This window comes from Octopus sinensis, linkage group LG6, assembly GCF_006345805.1.
Source record: "Octopus sinensis linkage group LG6, ASM634580v1, whole genome shotgun sequence".
NCBI classification, from domain to species: Eukaryota; Metazoa; Mollusca; class Cephalopoda; order Octopoda; family Octopodidae; genus Octopus; species Octopus sinensis.
In genome coordinates, this window is record NC_043002.1 from 24,615,723 (window position 1) to 24,643,347 (window position 27,625).

The following is a 27,625-nucleotide window of genomic DNA, read 5'->3' on the forward strand; positions in this document are numbered from 1 at the left end:
GTGTTGTTGTTAGCTTCCCATCAAAGTGCAAGGACTTGAAATTCCTTTCTCTATTCCCTGCCAGTGTCTGGTCCCATATGTTGAGAAGTCAGGCTGTTCCTGTGGGTTGGTGGGGCTCAACTCATAGGGAATGTATATCTTACTGTCTAAGTATGTCTGTACTTTTGAAATGTTGCAGTAGAAAGTGACTTGGAGTGTCTGTGTGGGCCTTACCAAGAGTAAAAGTTCTGAAGTATTTTCATGTTTATCTATTAAATAGAAGGAGAGCAATTTGTTGTATCATCATCATCATCATCATCATCATCATTATTGCTAACAATATTTTGGAATTTCTTTTTTTTTTTGCTCACATGCCTTGAGCAGGTCTATTGTTGCACCACCCTATATTTTGTCATCTCAAGCAGCCATAGATCTTCTCCTTCCCCTCTATCAAACTTAAACTGTTCAACATCTGGCATAAAGTCACCTCCCCACCTTACTAGACCCCTACTCAGTTGAAAGGGCTTTTTCTTTGTTTGGAAGTTATTTGGTGGCCCCCACTTTTACAGTGACATGCAAAAAAGTACTTGGTGCACACTGCAAAGTGGTTGGTGTTAAAAAGAGCATCCAACTGTAGAAACCAAACTAAAGGGGCATTGGAGCTGAAAACAATCCTGTGATTCATTGGACCTTATCAAATCATCCACCCCCATGCTTGCACGGAAGATGGATGGATGATGATGATGATGATGATATATATATACATACATATATTAATTTAAATTTAGCGCTGCCTTGACTGGCTTCCGTGCCGGTGGCACATAAAAAGCACCAACCGATCGTGGCTTGGCTTTAGGAAGGGCATCCAGCTGTAGAAACACTGCCAGATCAGACTGGGCCTGGTGCAGCCTCCTGGCTTCCCAGACCCCAGTCGAACCATCCATCCCATGCTAGCATGGGAAGCAGACATTAAACGATAATGATGATGATGAAAGCAGAGAAAGAATACTCAATACATATTGTAAAGATTAATACATATAATCCTCCTTTATCTACTCTGAGTTTCCTGTTTACATTTTTTTTTACAGTAACGAAAAAGCAGAAGCAGAAAGCTCAAAATAGCAATGGAAGGAAGTCTCAGTTTCATTTGTGTGTGTGTGTGTGTGTGTGAGCGAGAGAGAGAGAGAGAGAGTGAGAATTGGATATATGTGATGTACTTTGCCAGTAGATAGATCGTTTAATTAACTGATTAATTGTTTCCAAATTTCTAAGAAATATTGGAAACTTACCAAGTTTAGGATCTGTGTTGAGTACATGCTGAATCTATTAATGGTATCCATGTCAATCATTACTCCTGTTCACCTAATTTCTCAGTAGTTCATGACTGGATTTGAGTCCAGCATTCCTTCCAAACTAATGAAATTACTTGTCAGTTATAATACAGTAATCGTTTCTGCTTACAGCAGGAGACATCCTTCCAGTGTTACTAGTTTGTAGGCTAGGTGGCCTGGGTCATTGAGAGTTATTGCCATGGATGCAGCACAACGCTAGTAATAGGATTTGAAGCTTTGGTCTTGATGTCAGTTGACTGTGACCTTACTAAGTCAGTCAGTTATAATATACAGATAGAAAGATGATTAGATAACTCGGTAGAATGACAGATAGACAAAGAAACAGATTATTATATGTATAGACAGATACAGATAAATAAACAGCTAAACATATGAGTGGATAGAAAGACATATAAGTGGATAGATAGATAGATAGATAGATAGATAGATAGAAATATACATACTGACATGCATACATACATACAGATAAGTATACACATCTACATCTATATGTGTATACATACATACATGCATACACAAACATTGCACTCATACCTTCCTACCTATCTACCTACTTACCTACCTGCCCACTTACACACACACACACACATTTTGTATTTGTTATAATGATAACTTTCACATTAACAGCAACACTGATAGGATTTATGTGAGATGAAATGATGATGGTAAAGCATAAGGCCAGTCCAAACAGCTTTTGAATGTCGCATTATATCACTCAGGCAACACCTGCTGAACGGTAAAGAAAGAAATTAGTACATTCCATGCATACTCAAACGTGAGATCAACAACATCATCAGAGCTGGAGAAGAACTACTGCGCAGGTGATCTGAGAATACAACTGTCTCATACAACCCAAAGGAGATTGAACTGGCCTACCTAAACAGAAGCTTGCAGGAGAAGCAGGTATCATACCAGCAAAAAGCAATGCATGGGTACACATCCTCTAAGCTAGAGGTTAACAACAGCTTTGACAGGGAGAGTAGCCTCTCACTGGACCTGTGATGGTTTCATTACATCCCACCTAGAAGGACATGCCTTCACTATCCAAGAACAGGAGATAGCTGCTAAATACCTGATAAACAAGAGGGACAAAGATACCACCAAACCTCTGCGTTGTGATAGAAAATGTCAGCCTGGAGGAAATCACTACATCAGCAACAACAGCTGCCCCAAAATGTATATAAAATACTACCTGCCCCCAGGCATGACAGTTGCAAAGTCTATTTACAATGCTATCAACTGGAACAATTGCCCTGATGTATACATCAAAGGTATGTCAAAACCAGCATGTATTCATACCTTTAAAAGTAAGGAATACTGGTAGAACACTCCAATAAAAACATCAATTTGGTGCAAACATAACAGATCTGATATTGTTCTGTGGGACAGGGAACAAAAGTCAGGTACTGTTATAGAGTTCAGCTGTCCAGTGGATGTATGAGTAGCATCAAAAGTCTAAGTAAAAGAGAACATTTATAGCGAATTAATAAGGAACCTACAGCTCTTGTATTCTGATTATAAATTCTCATAGGTTCAATGTATAAGGCTATATACATATAAATTTACACAAAAACATAGAGATACTAAGTTTTTTGAAGAAAGCAAAAGAAACTAACTTAGGTTCTCCAAATCCAATCTATTAGTGGCACTGTGTAGATTTGTAAGACATTCCAAAGATTTTCCATCTGAGATTCTTTAGGTGAACAGATGTGCATACCTATGTGTGCATTGACAGCTCAACCAACACAGCAACTCAGCCCACATGTTTACAAACACTGGGAACTCTTAACTCCAAAAGTATTGTCGCTTTGTTAGTGACTGGCTTGAACCCTCTTAAGAAGAACTTAAATAAAGCTCAAAGAAGCACGCACACACATATATATCATCATCATCACCATTTAACGTCCATTGTCCATGCTGGCATGGATTGGATGGTTTAACTAGGGCTGGTAAGCTGAGGGGCAACAGCCGATTCAATTTGGCATGGTTTCTATGGCTGGATGCCCTTCCTAACACCAACCACTTCGAGAGTGTAATGAGTGCATATCACTGGCACGGGTGCCAGTTGTGTGACACCAGTATCTACAATTTCGCTTGGTTTGATGGGTCTTCTACTGAAGCATGGCATATTGGTCATTTGTCATTGCCTCCGTGAGGCACAATGCTCAAAAAGTGCTTTTATATATAGCATCATCATCATCATCATCATTTAACGTCCGTTTTCCATGCTAGCATGGGTTGGACAGTCCGACCGGGGTCTGGGAAGCCAGGAGGCTGCACCAGGCTCCAGTCTGATCTGGCAGTGTTTCTACAGCTGGATGCCCTTCCTAACGCCAACCACTCCGTGAGTGTAGTGAGTGCTTTTTAGGTGCCACTGGCATGGATGCCAGTCAAGGCAGCACTGGCATTGGCCACGTTCGGATCGTGTTTTTATGTGCCACCAGCACGTGTATCACAACTACAATTTCCATTTGATTTTTATTTTGATGTTGATGTACTTGACTCAATAGGTCTCTGCAAGCACAGCAGGTCACCCTACGATCCAAGTTAAGCACAGCAGGCCATCCTGCGAGCCATGAACTCACTATATTTGTCAGGTCTTCACAGTCACAGCATATCTCCAGAGGTCTTGGTCTTTCGTCATTGCCTCTATATCATCTACAATGCTATAATGTAAGAATGATTGTCCTGATGGCCATGTCTAAAGCACACCATAACCAGAGTGTATCCACACCTTTAAAGATATAGAATACTGCTGGAGTATTCCAAGAGGTTGGCTGCATGATGGATGTGAACATAATGCCAAAAATTGGGGAAAAGTAAAACATCTAGGGAGCACTTATGAAAAATCTACCCTTCCTTATCTCCTGGTTATAGATTTTCATTTGTACCTGTTATCGTAATTGTGCTGGGCAATGTAACAACAAATCTACATTAAAACCTAGAAATGCTGAGATTCACCAAAAGAAAACAGAACAAACTGATTTGCATTCTTCAAATACAATCAATTAGAGGCATAGTAAAAAGTTTGTAAAACATTCTCTGTTTGATGTTCCAGGTCTGAACACAAGCACGCAATTACATGGAATATGGAATACATGCACTCACATATACATATAGAACACACACACATAAACACTAATGCATATACAGTTGTGTACTAAAATTATATTCATATACACTATATGAGTGCATATTTATCCACACACATTTGTGTGTACACTTATACACATATTGTATGCACATGCTATTCAATTCAGATATCCGCAGCTCCCCAAAGCTGTCTTGACTCTTGTAAGTCAAAAGATATTTTGGAATTAAAGCCGTTTACTTAGTGATCAACTTTAATTCTACTAGCGAAATAAAAAAACTTAAATATATCCCAGAGAAAAATATACATGCATGCATGCATAAATAAATATTTGGTTGGATAGATATATAGAAAGGAAGATACATCACTCTGTTGTTAGACAGGTAGAAAGATAGAGAGACATAGGAATAAATTCTCAATTTGTAATTTCATATCTGTAAAGTGGTTGGCATTAGGAAGGACATCCAGCTATAGAAACCAAGTAAAAACAAACTATGGAACCTGGAGCAGCTCCCTGGCCTTGTCAGTTCCTTCCAAGCTGTCTAACCCATGCCAGCATGGGAAATGGACATTGATTGTTGATGATGATGATGATATCAACAATAATCTTTCATACTGTATGTCATGATTGTAAACATATGGGTAGATGCACACACACGCACACACACACGTCATACTATACGCAAATACTAACGTAGTTGCCAATGAGTACCGAATAAACACTTCATTACATTTCCTTCCACTTAACAAGTACCAAAATATTCTACTGCTTACTGACACACACAAACACAAAAATAAACACACACACACAAACAAACATACTTTATTATGCAATTATCATCCCCACCCCCACTTGTTCACATATTAACACAGTTTTATGGTTTTGTAGGTAGGTTAGCAACATACACACATACATATGATGATGATAATCTATATCATATTATATTACATTATATTTAACCTAAATTTTCAATTTTGTTACTATTTCATGGTGTGCTACACATTGAGAAGTTCTTGGATAGTTTCAATAAAATAACAGTTTTTCTAAGAGAGGAAGTCCCTAAGTTCTTGCTCAACCCTTCTCCATTTCTGGAGAAAGGAATGCAGTGAGTATGAATCAACAACCTTTCTAATGGCAAAATGTAGTTGATTCCAAAAACAAGAGAAACTGACCCCAGTACTTGACTGATACACTATTGATCCCAGGAGGGTAAAAACAAAGTTGACTTTGGTGAGATTTGAAATCAGAGTGCAGAAAATGAGAGGAAATACCTCAAGGCATTCTATCTGACATACTTATGTCTCTACCAACTCACTACCTTTTATGATTGTGCATAAACCTGCTAGATAGAGAGATAGATAGATTGATAGATAGAGAGAGAATGTGTAAATGTGTGTGTGGTGTGAGTCTATATATACATTGCCATAATAAATCTGTTTACGAATCCTATTATGTGTGTATGTGTATATATATATATATGTGTGTGTGTGTGTATATATATTATATATATATATATCTTGTCAGTAGTAGTTCGTATATCCAAAAAAGAAGCACACTCAGAAACATTAAGGCAGTAAAATATATTTTAAGCCAAGGTCGACGTTGCCTTTCATCATTTCGGGGTTGATAGATTAAGTACTGGTTGCGAACTGGAGTCGATCTAATCGACTGGTCCCCTCCCCAGAAATTTCGGACCTTGTACCTAGAGTAGAAAAGAATATATATTTTAGAGAGTTAGTTGATTGTTATGGCCAGTCAGGGAGTGACCATTGGTTTTGCTTTATAAGGTGCAAAGCCAATGATCACTATTTAACTGGCCATAACAGTCAACTTCCTAAAACACACACACACATCATGAAAATTGGGACTTTCAGTGCTTCACATTGATCAGCAGAGTTATCTTGGGTGGTAATCTTCAGACTTATTTAACATTGAGAAAATGGAAAACATGTTTATAAATAGTGTAGGTGGAAAATTTTGCACATGCACATTACATATACACACATGCACATTACATATACACACATGCACATACACACAACTCTTCTCTGAGTGGCATATAAACTGAAGAAATTTTTTATTTAACCTTAATTTTTTACTAATGTTGATAATTAAATTTTTTTATCAAACACAAGCCATCACTAGTTTCTTTGAATTTTTTCTTTTTGGTGGTGGTGGTTGTGGTGGTGGTGGAGTAGAGTAATGTTATACCTATATGTATTTCGTGTGAGTGTATAATGTCTATTTGTTTTGTTTGTTCCTGGCTCATAAGGGCTGGTTTCCCGGTTTCCTTGGCGTATAGGTTCCCCACCTGGACAGAACACCGGTCCGTCGCAGGTGAGCTGCAAGATGCAGGAGGAAAGAGTGAGAGAAAGTTGTGGCGAAAGAGTCAGCAGAAGTTCGCCATTATCTTCTGCCGGAGCCACGTGGAGCTTAGGTGTTTCGCTCATAAACACTCACATCGCCCGGTCTGAGATTCGAACCCGCGATCCCTCGACTGCGAGTCCGCTGCTCTAACCACTAGGCCATTCACAATGTCTATTTGTGAATGTGTGTGGCTATTGAACAGATACGGGGGTGGGGAGTAAACTCGCACATGAATGGATATAAGTTTGTATGCAATGCATCAACATCACTTTTACTGTTTTTTCCATAAAGTACCAAAAATAAATTTTAAGCATATAAAAGAATGACCTAAAATATCAGGGACCAAAAACAAAAGGATAATTTCTAAACTCACAACAATCAAATCAAAAAAAAAAAAATAACATAATAAAAAACAGGCAAACATGATCATGAGCAGAATTGTTAAGTTATTTATGCATCGTACAACAAATGGCTGCTGTTTTAATTGTTTACAAGTTTCTGACTGGCATCAAAAACAGGTCAGTCTTGTAGATGAGCTGGTTTAAATTATTTAACATAGCTGCTGGCTGGCGCTATTGTAGTTTTGCAGTCAATTTTAGAATAATAATCCCCCTCTCTTTTTATCTCTTTCTTTCCGTCCTCCCTTTCAATGATGATAGAAAAAAAGTTCATTCTTCTAGTATGACTTTGTTTGCATCTAGAGTGCTTTATTGCAGTTTTAAATCATCATCTGTACTTGATTGGTCCCTTGTTCTATTCATCCCTGAATAATGAAAGGCAAAATTGACCTCAGTGGGAATTGAACTCAGAATGCAAAGGACTGCAACTAAATATTACGAGCATTTTGTACGATGCTCTAAAGATTATGTCAAAGATGCCATTCCTCATTGACATATGTCATACATGAACCATTAAAAAAGCCAACTAGAAATAATTGTGCCATTATTGTGCCATCTCAAGCAAGTGACAAAAAAAGCAGTGCTTGAATTTGAACAGTGCATAGCAGCCAATCCTGACAGCAAGGTTTTCTGGAAATATGTGCACTCAAAGCAGAGACCTCACTCTCCAGTGGGCCCTCTTCGCAACCCTCACACAAACCAGATCACTGACGACCCCAAGGAATGCGCAGAACTCATTGCCGAGTGCTATGCAAACATATTCACTGTTGAAAGTCAAAATGTACCATCTTCACCATCACTAACAGCAAACTCCATAACAACTATGGAATTTACACCTGCAATGCTGCAACGTCACCTTCAAAATAAGCGCAACTATGCCTCCCCTGGTCTCGATGGAGTTACATACCTGCTTCTCAAACGTGGCAGGCACTTCCTTTTACACCAGCTTTCTATTTTCTTCCAGTACTGTCTCAACAATGGTGCTACTCCGGAGCAGTGGAAAACTGCCAGTGTCATTCCTCTGTTCAAAAAGGGCGACCGCACATCACCTGTCAACTATCGCCCAGTCAGTCTCACTAGCTGTATTGCAAAACTGATGGAATCGTGTGTCAGAGAAACACTCTGGAACTTCTGGAGCTCTCACAGTCTCATCCGACCCTCACAATATGGATTTGTCCCTAACTCCAGCTGCAGTGACCAGCTTGTCGAGTTCCTTGAGGACATTACTCAGATTACTGACAGTGGCTCATGGGTGGATGTTGTCTACCTTGACTTTGCTAAGGCTTTCAACTCTGTGCCACACAAAAGGCTTATGGTGAAAACTCTCTGCAATGGGTGTGGGGGATGACCTTTTTAACTGGTTGAAATCCTTCATCCTCAGCCGAAAGGAGGTAGTCACAGTTCTAGGACAGCACTCTACACCATATGAGATGTCATCGGGTGTACCACAGGGATCTGTCCTTGGTCCCCTCTTGTTTGTGGCATACATTAACGACATAGATGCCAATTTAAAGAATGCCACAGTATTGAAATATGCAGACGACATCAAGCTGTACCTTGAAATCAAGAGGACAGATCCTGATGTCTACAACTCTTTCCTGCAATCAGACCTAGACACAATGCAGCAATGGATCACAGACTGGCAACTGAAACTGGCTGTGGACAAGTGTACCACCATGCATTTTGGGAGAAAAAACCCTGCGTTCACATACTCCCTCCACAAACTGATATCAAGAAATCCTCTTGCGAGCGTGACCTAGGCATCACTGTCAGCAGTGATTTGCGTTGGTCAAAGCATATCTCTAAGATTGTCAGGAAGGCCAAGGGTGTCTTGGCATCACTCAGCAGGTCTTTTGTTAGCCGCTCTCCAGCCATCTATTTTAAAACTGTATACAGCTATGGTACGACCACACTTGGAATTCGCATCATCAGTTTGGAACCCCTATCTTGCACAGAACATTGACCTCCTGGAATCTGTCCAGAGACGTGCAACCAAACGCATACCCTCCATCAGACACCTACCATATTCTGAGCGCCTTGTTTCCCTGGGCATGGATTCAACTGAAGCTCCGGCGTTTGGCGACGGACTTGGTAAACACCCACAAAGTTATCAACCACCTCACCAACAACAACACTGAACACCTTTTTGATCTCCATGTGTCTAACACACGTGGACATGCCTACAAAGTCAGAAAACAATACAGCTCCCATGACTTTCGGAAACATTTTTTCACGCTCAGAGTTGCTGAAGCATGGAATAAACTGCCTGCGTCAGTTGTTGACTGCCATGACACTGCATCTTTTAAGGCCCTCATGCTTTCCGAAATCCGCCGAAACTACACCTGATTATATATACACTTTAGATGAGTTGTAGTGCACCTGAGCACTGTACACAATATTATTATTATTATTATTATTATTATTACGAAAAAAAGCAAAACAATAGGTCAATGGGTAAGGGAGACAACTTAAAAAATGTTTTGACCTTATTTATTTGTACTTACTGAAATGGCAATAAAAAAAATCAGTAATTAAATGTGCATGATTCTTAGCAGCTAAAAGAATCTTAAAGTATATCACCCTACCATCTTAAAAAAAGAACACATTGGATACATTATGTCTGAGAAAACAGATGGAATGGTCATTATAACAATACCCCTTAGCATAGGTCTGCTAGATAAGGGTTGAATTGGCGACTAAACAACAACTCAGTGGTGCACACGCACACACACACACGCACGCATGCATGGACGTACACGTACACACACAGGTGTTAGTGTGTGTATCTATATACATGCATAAATACATTTTTATTAAAATGTTAATTCAAAGATAAGAATTTAAACACCTACCTATATCATTTCCTCTTGTGTGTTGGACGCAAACACACAAGTACACATATGTCTGTATATATCTATATGTGTATATATTTGCATACACATGCATAGTATATCAATATAAACACATATATATGTAATATATACAGATACATATACAAGTACATAGATGTATATATATATATATTTATATAAACCCAGATACATGCTGACAACACACAGTTACAAATATCTAACTAGATAAACACACAAATTCTTACACACATACCCATATCTACATAAACACACATGCTCTTGTATGTTTATATTATATTTCATACAACTACTTACACATACCCTCATACAATTACATGCACACACCATAAGAATATTGCAGTTGGGGGAGGTGAAATTAAGTAAAAAAAAATAAAAGTATCATAAAAATAATCAGTGATATCCAACAGGCTGATTTGATCCCTTTTTCTCCCACCTCATCAACTGCTGCTACTGGGCTAAGAGTCAGACACACAACCACTTATCCACCCACCCAACAGAGAAGGAGTAGTAGTGAAGGAGGGACCCAGTCACATGTTTCCAGAAATGTGTTATGTAAATATTATACACTGGATGTGTAACTCTGTGTGTGTTTGTGGTGGGATGGTATATATGTGTACATGTGTATGCATGTATATATGTGTGTTTATGTGTGTGTGTGAGTGAGTGTGTGTGTGTGTGTGTGCATGCATATGTGTGTTTGTGGTAGGATGGTATATATGCGTACATGTGTATGCATATATATATATATATATGTGTGTTTGTGTGTGTGTGTCTTCTCTGACACACTAGACACACACACGATTGTTGACTTGGTCATGGTGATTGCTGTGATGATAATGATGCCACTGGTGATGATGTTTCTTGTAGCATTGAGAATGTGGGAGTTGATGGTGATGGTAGGGGTAGTTCTTCTGAAGGGTGGAACTGATGTAAATGAGGCTGAGGCAAGAAAATGCTGAGCTGTGTGTAACTAACTCTGTGTATATATATGTAGAATATGCATTGGTTGTATTATGTATCTATATATGTACGCACTCACACATAAAAAATATGTGTGTTTATATACAAATATGTGTGTTTATATACAAATGCATCCAGAAAGTGTCACAAAAGGCTGCTTGAATGAGTAGAGGCTTTCAAAGGCCTAATCCAAAAACCTCTCTTCTCTGTCTTGCCATTAGAAATAATGCAGTGAACCAATGATGGTCCTGTTGGAAGCCTATCTCCATAAATGCTACTGTTCACAAATCCAGTTCATGTGTTAATAATATTGGCATAATGACTCTCCTTAGACACAACAATATATATATATATATATATATATATATATATATATATAGTGAGAATTTACAAAAAGATAAAAGACGAAGACGGGTGTGTAAACAACACACACACACACACACGTAAATATATATGTATATATATATGAATATATATGTGTATGTGTGTGTGTGTATATATATATATATATATAATTCGACATGGTTTCTATGACTGGATGCCCTTCCTAATGCCAACCACTTTACAGAGTGTGCTGGGTGCTTTTACATGATACCACATGAGTGCCTTTATGTGGCACCAGGACAAGTGCTTTTTATATGGCACTTGAGTACAGCAAGGTGCCAGGCCTCTCAGTCCTTTGTCATCTTATCTGAAAGGTTCAGCATACTCAAGCTGTCTTTCAGTATTTCATCCCATGTTTTCCAGTGTCTCCCACTTCCACGTGTTCTGTCTATTCTAAGAGATTGACACTTCTTTATGGAGCTGTCAGCATCCATCTGCATCACATGACTAAACCAGCACTGTCTTCTCTCTTGCACACTGCATCTAATTCCTCTTATGCCTAACGTCTTTCCCAATACACTAGCACTCTATCGAACATGTACATTACACATCCAGTGGAGTATATCAGCCTCATTCCTTGGCATTCAGGGCTCACATCTCACTACCATGTAGAATCATTGTCTGTATACATGCATCATACAATCTTCCTTTCACTTGGAGAGAGAAACCTTTTGTAGCCAACAGAGGTAAAAGATATATATACTGGGTGTGGTGAATAAACTGTCATCTAAATTACACAAAATGAAAATAACACTGACATCTCATTTTAACAGATATATTTACCAAAATTACATAAAAATATCTTGAAATACTAAACAGCAAATTTATTCAATAAAACCACCATTGGATTCAACCATGGCCTCCAGACGACTTCAGAATCTCCTGCAACTCTTCTGGATGGTTTCCCTGTTTAAGATGGTGAATGCTGCCATAATCCTTGCCTTCAGTTCTTCTTTGGTGTTACAAGCAGTTTTGTTGGTCTCTTGCTCAACTACGCCCCATGCATAATAATATTTATTTTTTGGACAAGATGAGGGTTTTAGACAGGAGATGCAAACTCTAAGTGTGGATGTATTATAGCCATATATAGCTTTAAATAGATAGATGGTGAATGGCTTACAAAAGTCTTATTGAGTGATGCTAAGACACCTTTGGCTTTTTTAATGATTTTAGAAATATTGTTCCTCCAATGCATGTCATTGTTGACAATAATATCTAGGTCACATTTAGGAGCAGATTTAAGTTTGGTGTTGTGGTGAGAGAAAATAAAATTTGGGGTTTTCCTTCTAAAGTGTATAGCAGTGTACTTGTCTGCAGTCAGCTCAAATTGCTTGACGGCAATCTATTGCTGCATTGAGTCCAGGTCAGACTGCAGTAAAGATCTACAGCATATAGGATCTGTTCTTTTTATCTCCTGTTCACCTTAACCCTTTAGCTTTCAGATTATTCTCTCAAATGCAATGCTTATTTATTCACACTGTTTTAAAATACTCTTTTATTGTCTCATAGCATCAAGATTTTGATTATCTGATTGTGTGTTTGTAAAATGACATTGTAGGGCAGGTGTCTGATTGGTTTGGACATAAAATAGACAGAAAATTTGGACTGGATATAACCAGTTTAAATGCTAAAGGGTTAATGTTGCCTGTGTATTTTAACACAGTAACATGCTTCAAGTTGGCATCTATTTCATTAATGTATACGACTAATAACATGAAGTGAGGATCGCTCTAAACGTTTTAACTTATTAAATGTTCATAGAACATTATTATCTGTATGCCTAAAGATAGGAACATCAAACTATGTTAACTACAAACACATGCTTGTGTTAATTTCTATATTTAAATATTCCTATGGCTTTAATTAAAACACAGTTAAGTTCTTTTGGGGTGAATACAAGAAAGAAGTTGGCAAACCAAGATGTTTTAAGCTTACTTTACTCAATTCACTTAGTTATATTTGATCAGTTGAAGTGGTGATCAATCAATGGTCATGATGTGTTTGCTTGATAGGAATCTGTTATCCCACTGGCCTAGCAGTTAAGGTGTCCATTCATGACCATAATGCTGTGGTTCCGTTCTTCATCTGGTGTCAGGCTGTATCTTTGAATGAAGCACTTCACTTCTCATTATTCCAATTTACTCTGCTGAAATGAGTACCATTAGCTGGGGTTTTAATCTTCCAGTGAACTGGCATCTCATTTGAGTGGGGAAAGGGATTCCTGTTGTTCCAGTTCACTTATACATCTTTGAAATTGGGATAAGCTCCAACTGAATGAGTTTCAGACAGATTTTAACATTTGTCTGTTTATACATATATCTATGTGTGTGTGTATACACACACACACACACACACACACACATTAAACTTTTACAAGGTAAAGCTTGACAGTGACTTGACTTTGAAGTTCCACCTTTCTCACATTTGTCAGGCTGTGCTATCCTTGGCTTAGTTTTGACTTCATACTGTCTTTGGGATTTTGGGGGTGGGTGGGGGGATAGGGTGGGGGGATAGGTGGAGTTTTGTGAAATGGTAATTAGTTGTGATGTAGGGAAGTAGATGTATAGGGAGAAGGATAGGTGAGAAGTATGTGTTTTTAGGTGGGTTTAGAGAAAGCTGTTGTGAGAAGATTTTGTTTGATTTGATGTGGGAATTGTGTTATTGTTTAGGGTTCAGTCAAGCATGGAAGAAACTGTAAATAGGTCTGTTTAATTCACTTCACTTGTTGTCCATGCTTATTTCTTAATATTGTCCTTCTTCGTTCACATTTTACATTGATCACCCTTCTGAGTTATCAAATTATCTCTCCTTCTCAACTATCATTCATCTTTCATTCAACTCATACACCACATCTGCTTCTCCCCTAATTCTTTTGTAACCTCTACTCAACCTTATTCTCTGTCTCTATTCCTATTCACTTTCTTGTACCTTGAGGGTCCACCCTAACACTTCATCATCACTATTTTATCTCTTTACTCTTCCAGCCCAGTTACTCATGCCAAATCTTCTATAATGTATGTTGCTTCTCTACAACAAGGAACCTGTTCTGTTCACCTCCTTTCATACTTTACCCCATCATCTCCTAGCATAAGATCACCATATTCACACACACAGTTATATACATTTATATGGGTAAATACATATAGATTCAGGCATGTCTGTGTGACTCAGAAGAAATTTTTTGTGTTAATAAAACCAGCTTGTACATTTATTTCTCTACTAATCTGGTATTTGGATCATAACTTAACAAAGGGATTTTGCATGACAGAAGGTTTTGATTTCAATTCAAGCACTTTAAAATAGAAGGGATTTTTATCAGACTGTCAGACAGACTGTCTCAAGCAGGCTGTTACCACTCACTGTTGTCATGCTTATTTATTAATATGTCCTTCGTCGTTCATCATTTAAAATTGATCACCCTCTGAGTATTCAAATTATCTCTCCTTCTCAACTTCAGTCATCTTCTCTTCAACTCATACCAACACATCTGCTTCTCCCCTAATTCTTTTGTAACCTCTACTCAACCTTATTCTCTGTCTCTATTCCTATTCACTTTGTACCTTGAGGGTCCACCCTAACACTTCATCATCACTATTTTATCTCTTTACTCTTCCAGCCCAGTTACTCATGCCAAATCTTCTATAATGTATGGCTTCTCTACAACAAGGAACCTGTTCTGTTCACCTCCTTTCATACTTTACCCCATCATCTCCTAGCATAAGATCACCATATTCACACACACAGTTATATACATTTATATGGGTAATACATATAGATTCAGGCATGTCTGTGTGACTCAGAAGAAATTTTGTGTGTTAATAAAACCAGCTTGTACATTTATTTCTCTAATATCTGATTTGGATCATAACTTAACAAAGGGATTTTTGCATGACAGAGGTTTTGATTTCAATTCAAGCACTTTAAAATAGAAGGGATTTTTATCAGACTGTCAGACAGACTGTCTCAAGCAGGCTGTTACCAAAATATTAAACAGTCCCTTCCTCTTTGACAAAAGTGTGCCAATTTATAGCATTAAGGCTGCCGCCACACTTTTCATGTGTTAAATCGGATTTACTCTTTAAGGTCTCCCTTTTTTTCTTTCACATAAACAACCTAATCTGTTTTATTTAACCAATCCGTCTCTACTTCTGATGATCTCCCCCACCTTTGCTCTTTTTCTTTTACTGCGGTTCCTCTGTTGTTCCTTTTATCTTAATCCACTCCACTCTTTATTTTAATCCCTTAACTAATGTCACCACCACCACACCACCACCACCTCCACTGCTATCCATACTAATTAAACTGACTTAAAGCAGTGAGCTTGTATAAGTGAGAGGTTGGAAGTCAGGCAATAAGAGGGTAATTAACACCATACCACCACCACCACCACTGCTGTTGCTATACCACTACACAAACATTAGACCCATGCCATCAAGCCCACCATTTACAGTCAATTCCTAACATTACCACTATCGCCACTTATTCCAACAACGACCATGAGCCAATGAGAGAGCCTCCATATGGTTACTCATTCAGTTAGAAAAAACAGCTAGATCACCATCAGATCACACCCTACTATCTTAAAAAAGTGAAGGACACATTGGACGATGATGTCCTACATACTCTTTGGCTGGAGAAAATGGTGAGATGGTTGTGACTGGAATACCTTAAATCATAGATCTGTTAACTCAGGACTGACTTGGGGCTAAATAACAACACTACCATCTAAATACAAACCTAATCAAGTCCTGTCAGCAGTTTTCTCAGAAGATAATTAATTTTTTCTTCCTCCTCTACCATCCACTCACCTATATAACATGGAACCTTAATCCTAAGCAGAGATGGTGATGGTAGTAGTAGAGGTAGGGTACACCTGTGCACTACTTATGTAGGGGAAGGTAGAATTATATTACAGGGGCAACTAGTTTTGTTCAGCAGCTGCTCTTTTTGTCTCTCTTTTTGATAGCTTATTGTTGTTGGTGGTGGGTTGGTAATTCATGGCAGTGCTGGTGGTGGTGGTGGTGGTGGTGGTACTTGTGGCAGAGTTCATGACAGTGGTGGCAACAGTTGTATCTAGCATTGATCAAGCAAACCTACAGTTAAAGTCATTCCAGTCCTAACTATTCTATGGTTTCATATACCTGGAACTGCATTATTTAAAGTATCCATTTTTAAAGACTGTTGGATCTGATACAATAGAATTTGGCTGCTATTTCTAGCTGGTCTCCCTTGTTTGGCTCACTAGTATCTCCCTTGTTGGCTCACTATATAATGGTGATGATTTTAGTGGTGGTGGTGATGGTGGCAGTGGTGCTGGTGGTAGTAGCGGTGGAGATGGTTGTTAGAGGTTGTTATTTTAGCTCCAGGTCGACTGCAAATCAAAAAGACTTATAGCAGGCAGGTGGTAGATTTGCATGATCCACAGATGCATTACTTCAGATATATCATTACTGCCACCTGGTTGCTGTCCAAACTATGCTCTCAAACATGCAGTGGTTTATCATATGGAGTGCCATCTGGTCATCTGGTTCCTCCAACCTGAGTCTTTTTTACATGGTAGGGTATCAGTCCTACACCCAAATCTTCAACCAGGCATAGGACAGGCTATGACAGAGTTATTTGGAATATGCAGTGATATATTTTCAGTGTTGCTCATTTTTCATGCCTCTTGATATTATCAACACAGATCCAGTAAACCTATGACTAAGGGCTCTAACCATTCCTGGTTAGAGCCCTTAGTCATAGGTTTTTATTTGGACATAGTGTATCTAGGACTACATGTGTCCTTCCTTTTTAAGATTGTAGAATGTAATTTGAGTGAGATTTAGCTGGTGTTTCTAGCAGGTTTAATGATCAAGTGGGAGCTCCCTTGTTGGTTGTCTTCATGTTTTAAAATGAATTATGTGTGATTTTAGGGACATTTGGCTGCTATTTCTGGCAAAGAGAGATCTACTAGAAATAGCAGAGGTTCCCATATTGGGTTGTAACATGTCTGTAGATTCTGATGATAACCAGAATGGGGACAAGCAGAAAAAGGTGCAGATGACCAGAATCTTATAGTTACTGTTCCTCTGTGCTTATCATCTCAGTAAAGTGTTTTGCCTAATGAAGTTATTGATATTGCTGCTTTATACAGAAGTCCTTTTTATATTTGCTTAGACTGAGTAGATGGGAAGGAGAGAAACAGGCATCTTGCAGTAAAGGAGATACATGGCTACCTCAGTGGGAGAGAGAGGTGAGAGAGAAGAGATGGATGGGGAAGGAGGGAGAGAAGAGAAGAGTGAAGATAGTGAAAATGTGATGTGGGGTACACCCAAGTTACAGAGAGATGTATATAAGTGAGGTAGGACCAAGGATTGGATAGGGTAAGTGGATGTATTAGTTCACAAGATTGCGAGGTGTGTGTGTGTGTGTGTGTATATATATAATATATATATCTTCTAGATATATATATATATATTATAGTTGAAATTACAGAAAAAACAAAGGACGAAGACAGGTATAAAACAACAAGCAGGTGTATTAGTTTGACACTAGGGAAGGTGAGAAAGTCTTTTATGTTTTGAACCTATGCTCTTCAACAGAAAGGAACACGAGGAAATAAACAGAGAGAGAGTAAAAAAAACTTGTGGAGTTAGCAGTCAATCATGTATATAATATATACATATACACACACATGCACAAACATATGATGGGCTCCTCCAGTTTCTGCCTACTAAATCCTCTCATAAGGCTTCGGTTGGCTTGGGGTTATGGTAGAAAACACTTGTCCAAGGTGCCGTGCAGTGGTTGGGAAGCAAACTTCTTATCCCTAGTTATGCCTATGCTTATTTCAGTTGATTTTAAATGATTTTTGGCTCACTACATTAAATTGAATTACTCGTTAGTAATTGCTGACAAGAACCAATGAGAGATCTTCCATATGGTTCTTCTGTCTATTAGAAACAGCAACCCAAATCTTTGTCAAATCACTCTCCAATCTTTTAAAATAGGAAGTTCTGAATGTAATATACCTGAAAAGTTCAATATAAGAGACTGGCAAGGTGACGAACTGCCAGAAATATTAGCATGCCAGGAGAAATGCCTAGTGGTATTTCGTCTGTCTTTACATTCTGAGTTCAAATTCCACTGAGGTCGACTTTGCCTTTCATCCTTTTGGTGTCAATAAATTAAGTACCAGTTGCATACTAGGGTTGATCTAATTGACTGGCCCCCTCCCCCAAAATCTCAGGTCTTGTGCCTAGAGTAGAAAAGAATATAAGAGACTGGTAGAATATGTATCAGACTTTAAAAAATAAGTTCTGGGGTCAGTTTGTTCAACAAAACCCTTTAAAGGAGTGCCGCAGAATGGCCACAATCTAATGACTGAAATAAGTAAAAGATAAAAGATATAATAAACCCCTACACCAGTATTTCCCATCATATTTTCCCCAGGCTCCACTATAATTTTCCAGAAAAATGTATACCCCACTGATGGTTGGAAAGAAACAACTTTATTTTTAATAGTTCATGATTATAAGGCAGCAAGCTGGCAGAATTGTTAGCACGCCGGGCGAAATGCTTAGCAGTATTTCGTCTGCTGCTACGTTCTGAGTTCAAATTCCGCTGAGGTCAACTTTGCCTTTCATCCTTTCGGGGTCAATTAAATAAGTACCACATACGCACTGGGGTCGATATAATCGACTTAATTCATTTGTCTGTCCTTGTTAGTCTTCTCTGTGTTTAGCCCCTTGTGGGTAGTAAAGAAATAGGTATTTCACCTGTCTTTACATTTTGAGTTCAAATTCCACTGAAGTTGACTTTGCCTTTCATCCTTTTGTGGTCAATAAAGTACCAGTTGCTTACTGGGGTCGATCTAAATTTTGGGTCTTGTGCCTAGAGTAGAAAAGAATATTTCATAATTATATACTTTCCTTAAAGAAATATCCACACTAGGGCATTAGAATAGTGCTATACACTAGCAAACAGTCTTCACACAGTATGCTTGGCTGGGGGGATTGTTTTGGCTACGCTGACTATAGGTGTAGTAGGTTTTACTGAAAACAAAAGATTTTCACAATTCTATATCCCATTAAAAAGCAAAAAAAAATTTGGATCCTATGCCCCACCACAATTTTCCCAGCTCTTACTGGTGGGGCATATGCTCCACATTGGAAATTACTACCCTGCACATTATGGTTCTTCTATACCCAAAAGTAACGGTATATCTGAAACTGGGATTTGTGGATGATATCCAGACCATCTATTGGTTGTAGGTCTGCCTGATAGGGTTAACTTGGAGCTACACAACAACAATAGCATTTATTAACCATTGTGGAGGTTGTTTATCATAAGTAGGTTTTCATTTTAAATAGATTCCTGTTGTAATTAGACCATTGTTACATGCACCATAGGTAACTGTCTCTGCTTATCTGTTTGTATATACTTAAAAGGTATATATGTTCACATATGTTAATCATTGTATACACTAATAAATTGGCTTTGTGTGTGTGTGGTGTGTGTGTGTGCGTGCGTGTTCAGGTACTGTAAAAGATGTGGAAGATGTAAGAGACAAGAAATATGAAAGAGAGAAGGGAGACAATGCAATATAAACTGCTACTGAAAAAGACAGGCACAACTACCAGCAGTGAGGGGGTGGTGAGAGAGAAAGGGTAGAGATGAAAGTAGACTTTGCTATTCACAGTGAGAGAAAAAAGAAAGGAAGAGACTGCCATTGCTAAGAGGGATCAGATAACCTGAACTAACACGACAATGTATTATTTGACAAAATAAAAAGAGCAGCCAACATATGTTTCTGTGGCAAAACATACTTGAAATGCCATTTTGATGCTAGTTAAATACTAAATATAATTTACATCTCATCTGCTGAATGTAACTAACAGTTGCATATTAAATAAATTTATTGGTAAAGAAAAAGAAAATAGTGTTGTCTCATTCTTAAACAGGGAGTGTGTTATGACCCTGTAATTTACATAAACACACAATTAGTCTTGCTGTAAAGACTGTTTTATGTTGATAAGTCTGTTTATTAGACCAGTAACCTGATGGCTGTAGGTTCAAGTCTCCCAACTGGCAGAAACGTTAGCACGCCAGGCGAAATGCCTAACGGTATTTCGTCTGCCGTTATGTTCTGAGTTCAAATTCCACCGAAGTCGACTTTGCCTTTCATCCTTTCGGGGTCGATAAATTAAGTACCAGTTACGCACTGGGGTCAATATAATCGACTAAATCCGTTTGTCTGTCCTTGTTTGTCCCCTCTGTGTTTGGCCCCTTGTGGGTAGTAAAGAAATAGGTTCAAGTCTCCCTAGACCTGTTATAGTCTTCTTATCTTAATTTGTCTATCATTTGGTATACCTGTAAGTCAGTTTGTCTAACTCAGGGGTTACTCTTTTACACTTTTACTTGTTTCAGTCATCTGACTGCGGCCTTGCTGGAGCACTGCCTTTAGTCAAGCAAATCGACCCCAGGACTTATTCATTGGAAGCCTAGTACTTATTCTATCGGTCTCTTTTGCCAAACCGCGAAGTTACGGAGACGTAAACACACCACCATCGGTTGTCAAGCGATGTTGGGGGAACAAACACAGACACACAAACACACACACACACACGTATATATATATATATATATATATATATATATATATATGACAGGCTTCTTTAAGTTTCCGTCTATCAAATCCACTCACAAGGCTTTGGTCAGCCCAAGATTATAGCAGAAGACACTTGCCCAAAGTGCCATGCAGTGGGAATGAACCCGGAGCCATGTGGTTGGTAAGCAAGCCACTTACCACACAGCCACTCCTGTGCCTCAACGATTTTTTTTATCTATGGACACCTTTGATTACTATTTTATTCTGGTGGACCCCCTTAGCCATTCGATGTTTAAAAGCTGGTTTTATAGAACTTCTTTTAAAGTTCCTACTTTGTTTTTCCCACATTAGCTTGTGTAGGTTGAACATTAGACGTAAAAACCTAGCTGTTTCTTGCATTATAAACCAGTACATACACTGAAAGCAAAATTTTTCTACAGGCCCTTAAAATACTTTTATGGATCCTCAATTTACTATTTTGCTGTGTGGACTCTCAAAAATCTTATATGGAACCTCAGGAGCCATATGGACCTTAGTTGAGAATCACTGGTCTAACTGATGCTTGAAATTCTGTTTAAGCTCTTACCTAAATGGTCATCTGTTTGTTAATCTACTTATATATCTGAGATTTACTTTTTATTATTTTTGTTTGTTTGTCCAACCAGTGGTCTTTGCATCATCATCATCATCATCATCATCACCATCATCATCATCATCATCATCATCACCATCATCATCATCATCATCACCATCATTACCATCATCATCACCACTACCACAATTGTTGTTGTTATCATTATTGTCATCATCATCATCACTATCATCATCGTTGTAATTATCACTTTTATTATCATTGCTATGCATTCTTAAGTCTTCCTATTTTATTCTTTTTCAGTGAGTGGAGTTGATATCAGGTTAAAAAATCCCAATGATGGTTACTTCCTGAAATTTCAACATCACAGTCCCCAGACACAACAAGAATCATTGATAATAACAGAACCAACAGGAGAATTACCTGTGGTGCAGGCACAGCTGGGGCCTTTCTTCTCTGAGAAGCCCATTCCCAGACATCTTCTGGACACATCAACATACAATGACTCAAACATTCTTGACCGTTTCACGATGGATGGGCGAGACATCAGCGTCCACTTGGTCTCCTCAAAAATCACACCAGACAGCCCCATGTTGCAAATCCTCATCCATGCTGGAATGATGAATTATGGTAATGGTGGGAACGATCGAGGGGATAGTGGAGGTGTTGGTGGTTCTTCATCTGGCAAACAGACAGCGCTACTGCTGTCGACGTTTCCGTCGAGGCGTCGTTGGTGTGGGCAGGTGTTCGTGCAGCATCTTGACGATGAGCTGACCGCAGCCTGCCTGCTCAACGACAAGTACAACGGTTGCGTGGCTGGTGTGGAGGTGCCTGAGGAGTGGTGGGTATCACCAAACAAAACAACAGTCACTGTCTACTATACAGTGACTGGCATCAACAAGAATGAGGAGTGCGGAAATCCCGCATATGTTTCCAGTGCAGCATTACAAACCAACGACTCGGATGCTGCAGCTGAAATAGTTACAGAGAACCGGCGCTACCTGACCACCCTCTCACTTTCATCCAACGACGAAGAGTACAAAGACATAGAAGAAAAGCATGTCATTATCTCTGTCCCCACAGCAACCTACCGTCCAGGATCGCTGTTCTATGTTCCGATTAAATTGGAAGCTGACTCTGATGTCCAAGTATTTGTGATTCGGTGAGTACTTATCTGAACTTTGATACATTTATCAAACCCTACCTCTGGGGCCTTATTGTTATATGTGTATGTATGTATACATGTGTGTCTGCATATTATTATACATGTATGTGTTTATGTAAATGTGTGTGTGTGTGTGTGTGTTACCATCACTGTTACCATCATCATCAACATTTAATGACCATTTTCCATGCTGGCATGAGTTAGATGACTTGACAGGAACTGGCATGGCCAGGGGCCACGCCAAGTTCCATATTCTGTTTTGGCTTGCTTTATATGGCTGAATGTCCTTTCTAATACCAACCACTTTACAAAGTGTACTGAGTGCTTTTTTAGTGACACCATCACCAGTGCTTTTTACATGGCACCAACGCTTTTTTACACTGCAGCTTTTTAATACATCAATGCTCTTTTTACATGGCAGCTTGATTTTAAGATCTCAGTTCTGATGTGGTGAGTGGATCTCCTTGAGTACAGCAATGAGCTGCATATCTCAGTTCTCTTTCATCTCCTTTATAAGGCTTAGTGTTTTGAGATCAGCCTTCAATACTTTGTCCTATGTTTCCTGGGTCTCCTTCTTCCACAATTTTCCACCACTTTGTGATTGACATTTCTTTAAGCAACTGTCCTTATCCACCTGCCTCACATAACCAAACCAGCACAGTCCCCTTGCTTATACACTGCATATAATTCCTCTTATGCCCAAATTCTCTCTCAGTACAACAGTGCTCTGTCACACATGCACACACTGACAGCCTCTCCAGCCTTCACATATCCTCTACATTCTTGGCTCACATCTGATTACCATACAGCATTGCAGTTCATACACATACATCATACAATTTTCTCTTCACTCAGAAAGATAGACCTTTGGTTGCTAACAGGAGTAAAAGTTATTTGAACTTTCTCCATCTTATTCTTATTCTAGCAATTACACTTTCCATACAATTTCTTCCAGTGCTAATTAGGTTACCTAGGTATCAAAAATTATCTACAACTTCTAGAGCCACTGGGACAGTTGAGGAAATCAGTTCCCATGGATCTGTGGTCTTCATGGCTCCTGTTCATCTTACACACACATGCATGCACACACACACACAACTAGACAAGCATGGAACACTTACATTCAAAACTCTGAGCTTCTTGACAGTAATTTATTTGATACCCTTTGTTCTTCAACTGTTGCAAGTATGTTTAACCCTTTAGCATTCAAACCGGCCGTATCCGGCCAAAATATTTAACCTGTTTTATATTGAAACTGACCAGATCTCACCTCTCACCACAGCCCTACCATGTCATTCTAAAACTAAAAAATCACATCACTGAAATCTCTAAATTACAAGATAATGCATGACTAATTCAAACCATTTTAAATAAACAAACATCATATTTGACAGAATAATCTGAACATTAAAGGGTTAATATAGGAGGGAAAAAAACCATTGATGTTAAGCCAAAGGCCATCAATGAGTTGTTTGATCATTCAAGCGGACCAACTCTTCAAGATGTGACTATGAGACTTTGGTAAAATAAAAAAAAAATAAAAAACTATTTCCAAATCCTCCACAGCCTAGTGCCTTGAGCTTATAGTAAAACTAAAAGCTTGGAGATATTTAAAACCTCGCTTAGATGGTCACAGGGGAATTAATCCAAAATGACTTGATTGCACAGGAAAATTCTAACTGCATATCCACTTAGTTTGGTTGCATCTAATTTATACATGCATACACCACATTTTACACACGTAGTGATGATGATATTTATTTGTATATATATATATTATAAATAAACAGCACCACATATATATATATATATATAGGTGGCATGTAAAGCACCATCCGTTTCTCCGTTGCCAGCCCTGCCAGGTGTCCCCCATTCGTTGACATTAAAAGCACCACCATCCAGTCGTGTCCGTTGCCAGCCTCGCCTGGCCCCCGTGCCAGTGACACGTAAAAGCACCATCCTTCGTGTTGCCGTTTGCCAGCCTGTCTGGCCCCCGTGTCGGTGGCATTTAAAAGCACCATCCGTTCGTGTCCGTGCAGCCTCGCCTGGCCCCCGTGCCGGTGACACGTAAAGCACCATCCGTTTTTTCGTGGCCGTTTGCCAGCTCTGTCTGGCCCCGTGTTGGTGTCACGTAAAAGCACCATCCTTTTCGTGTCCGTTGCCAGCCTCGCCTGGCCCCGTGCCCGTGACATACTAAACCACCATCCGTTTGTCCGTTTGCCAGCTCTGTCTGGCCCCCGTGTTGGTGGCAATGTAAAAGCACCATCCTTTCGTGTCCGTTGCCAGCCTCCTCCTGGCCCCGTGCCAGTGACACGTAAAAGCACCATCCGTTCGTGGCCGTTTGCCAGCTCTGTCTGGCCCCCGTGTCGGTGGCATGTAAAAGCACCATCCGTTCGTGTCCGTTGCCAGCCTCGCCTGGCCCCCGTGCCGGTGACACGTAAAAGCACCATCCGTTCGTGGCCGTTTGCCAGCTCTGTCTGGCACCTGTGCGGGTGGCACGTAAAAAGCACCCACTACACTCACGGAGTGGTTGGCGTTAGGAAGGGCATCCAGCCGTAGAAACACTGCCAGATCTGACTGGGCCTGATGAAGCCTTCCAGCTTCACAGGCCCCAGTTGAACCGTCCAACCCATGCTAGCATGGAGAACGGACGCTAAATGATGATGATGATATAAACACCATCTGAGCGTGATCATTGCTGACTGGCTCCTGTGCCAGTGGCACATAAAAAGCAACTTTCAAGTGTGATCATTACCAGTGTTGCCTTACTGGCACGTGAAAAACCACATTCAAGTGAGGTCGTTGCCAGTGCTGCTGGACTGGTCTCCTGTGCCGGTGGCATATAAAAATCATCATTTGAGCATGGCCGTCACCAGTACCGCCTGACTGGCCCTTGTGCCAGTGGCACGTAAAAGCACCCACTACACTCTCGGAGTGGTTGGCATTAGGAAGGGCATCCAGCTGTAGAAACTCTGCCAGATCAAGATTGGAGCCTGGTGCAGCTATCTGGCTTGCCAGTCCTCAAACCATCCAACCCATGCCAGCAGAGAAAGCGGACGTTAAACAATGATGATGATTATATATATATATATATATATATATATAGTTAATAATAATTATATATATATAATAATTATATATATATATATATATATATAGTTAATAATAATTATATAATAAAAATTATATGAATTGGTATTATCTGTAAGTTGTTGATTGAATGAAATCTGTTCCTCTATTTTCTTATTTGTATTATGTGTCGGTGGCACATAAAAAGCACCCACTGTACTCATGGAGTGGTTGGCGTTAGGAAGGGCATCCAGCTGTAGAAACACTGCCAGATCTGACTGGCCTGGTGCAGCCTTTGGGCTTCCCAGACCCCAGTTGAACCGTCCAACCCATGCTAGCATGGAAAGCGGACGTCAAACGATGATGATGATGATGATATATATATATATATATATATATATATATATATACATATATATAGTAACTTAACTTTGTTTAGTCAAGGAAGCAGTTTATCTGATACCTGAGAGGAGAACAGCTTTTGTAACCTTTCACCATGAACACTCCTACTTTGATATACACTACATCACATCTGTTCAGGTGGGTGAAGGATTAGTTGCAGTAACGGTGTGGGAGGGAGCCAACTGAGTCTGCTGTGATAAAACCTTCCTCTGTTGTTACTAGTTCTGGTGCTGTTGAGAGTGTGGAGGGTGTGTTGGTAACAGTACTAGCAGAATCTTTAGCGTGTGGAACAAAATACCTAGTGGTATTTGTTCTGGTGTTTTATAGTCAGGTGGTGGTGAGGAAAGGAGAATGGTTGTAGGGTAAAGCAGAATTTGTTCATTCATCTGTTTTTCCCTCTTCATTTACTACTTACCAACTCTGGCAACCTGAACCCCTCCCCACACTCAAAGCAGTAGTGCGTGTGTGTGTATATATATATATATATATATATACAATGTTCGAAAATTACACAGAAGTACAAACAAATTGAAAATACACACACAATGTACATGCGTTTATATATATATATACATACACACACACAGACACACACACAGACACACACACAGACACACACACACACACATACATACAGACAGACACAGACAGACAGATAGATAGATATACACACACACATATATGCATGCGTATGTGTATATTCATGGATATATATGTGTGTGTTTGTATAACTCTGTGTGTGTGTGTGTGTGTGTGATTGTCATATATAAGAGGCAAAAGCATTCAACACCAGGTTAGCAGAACTTATTATAGTATAATATAATACAATTGACAGGATACACTGTTTTGTGAAGTTACATCATAATTGTGTAATTCTCTGATCAAGTGTACAAACAAATTATGACCATTATGAGCCTTCGTCCATTGTAATTTCTACTGCCACTTTCATCTGATTGCTGTAATTCAGCCGTCAGCCTCTCTCCCCCCACCCTACATTTTCTATGTGTATCAATTCAGTATTGTTTGTTTTGTCCTTTCTCTCATCTTCGCTGTTAGTCATGACCATGATGTAGTTAATGAGATAATGGGTGTTGGAGGATGAAGTAAGATTATTTGTTTTCCTGCAGTATCTTTGTTCATTATTTATTCATTCATTCATGGTTTACCACCTCGACAACTACATTTCCTATATAGATACAAAAATAGTTTGTCTTGTGTGTGTATGATGGACTAGGATGTTCCTTTTAAAAGAATGATAATAAAAAGGTTTAAAAAATGAGGAAAATGTTAAAAGGAATTATTACCTTTATTCTTTGGCTGGGTGGTAGTAATAGTTATTACTTGCTAATTTAGTTAACAGAGATGTTATCCCGAGGTTTGGTAAGAATTTTTGAAAGATA

The 27,625-nt window shown here is 39.2% G+C and overlaps 1 protein-coding gene across 2 annotated transcripts in view; it reads left to right on the forward strand.

Moving 5' to 3' along the window:
* Positions 1 to 27,625, forward strand: part of LOC115212780 (transmembrane protein 132E) — a 193,691-nt gene that overhangs the window by 108,024 nt on the left and 58,042 nt on the right. For both annotated transcript variants that reach the window (XM_036503731.1, XM_029781467.2), the window contains one exon: positions 21,893 to 22,751. In XM_036503731.1, coding sequence (XP_036359624.1) covers positions 21,893 to 22,751 — 859 coding nt within the window. The remainder of the gene's footprint in view (positions 1 to 21,892; positions 22,752 to 27,625) is intronic.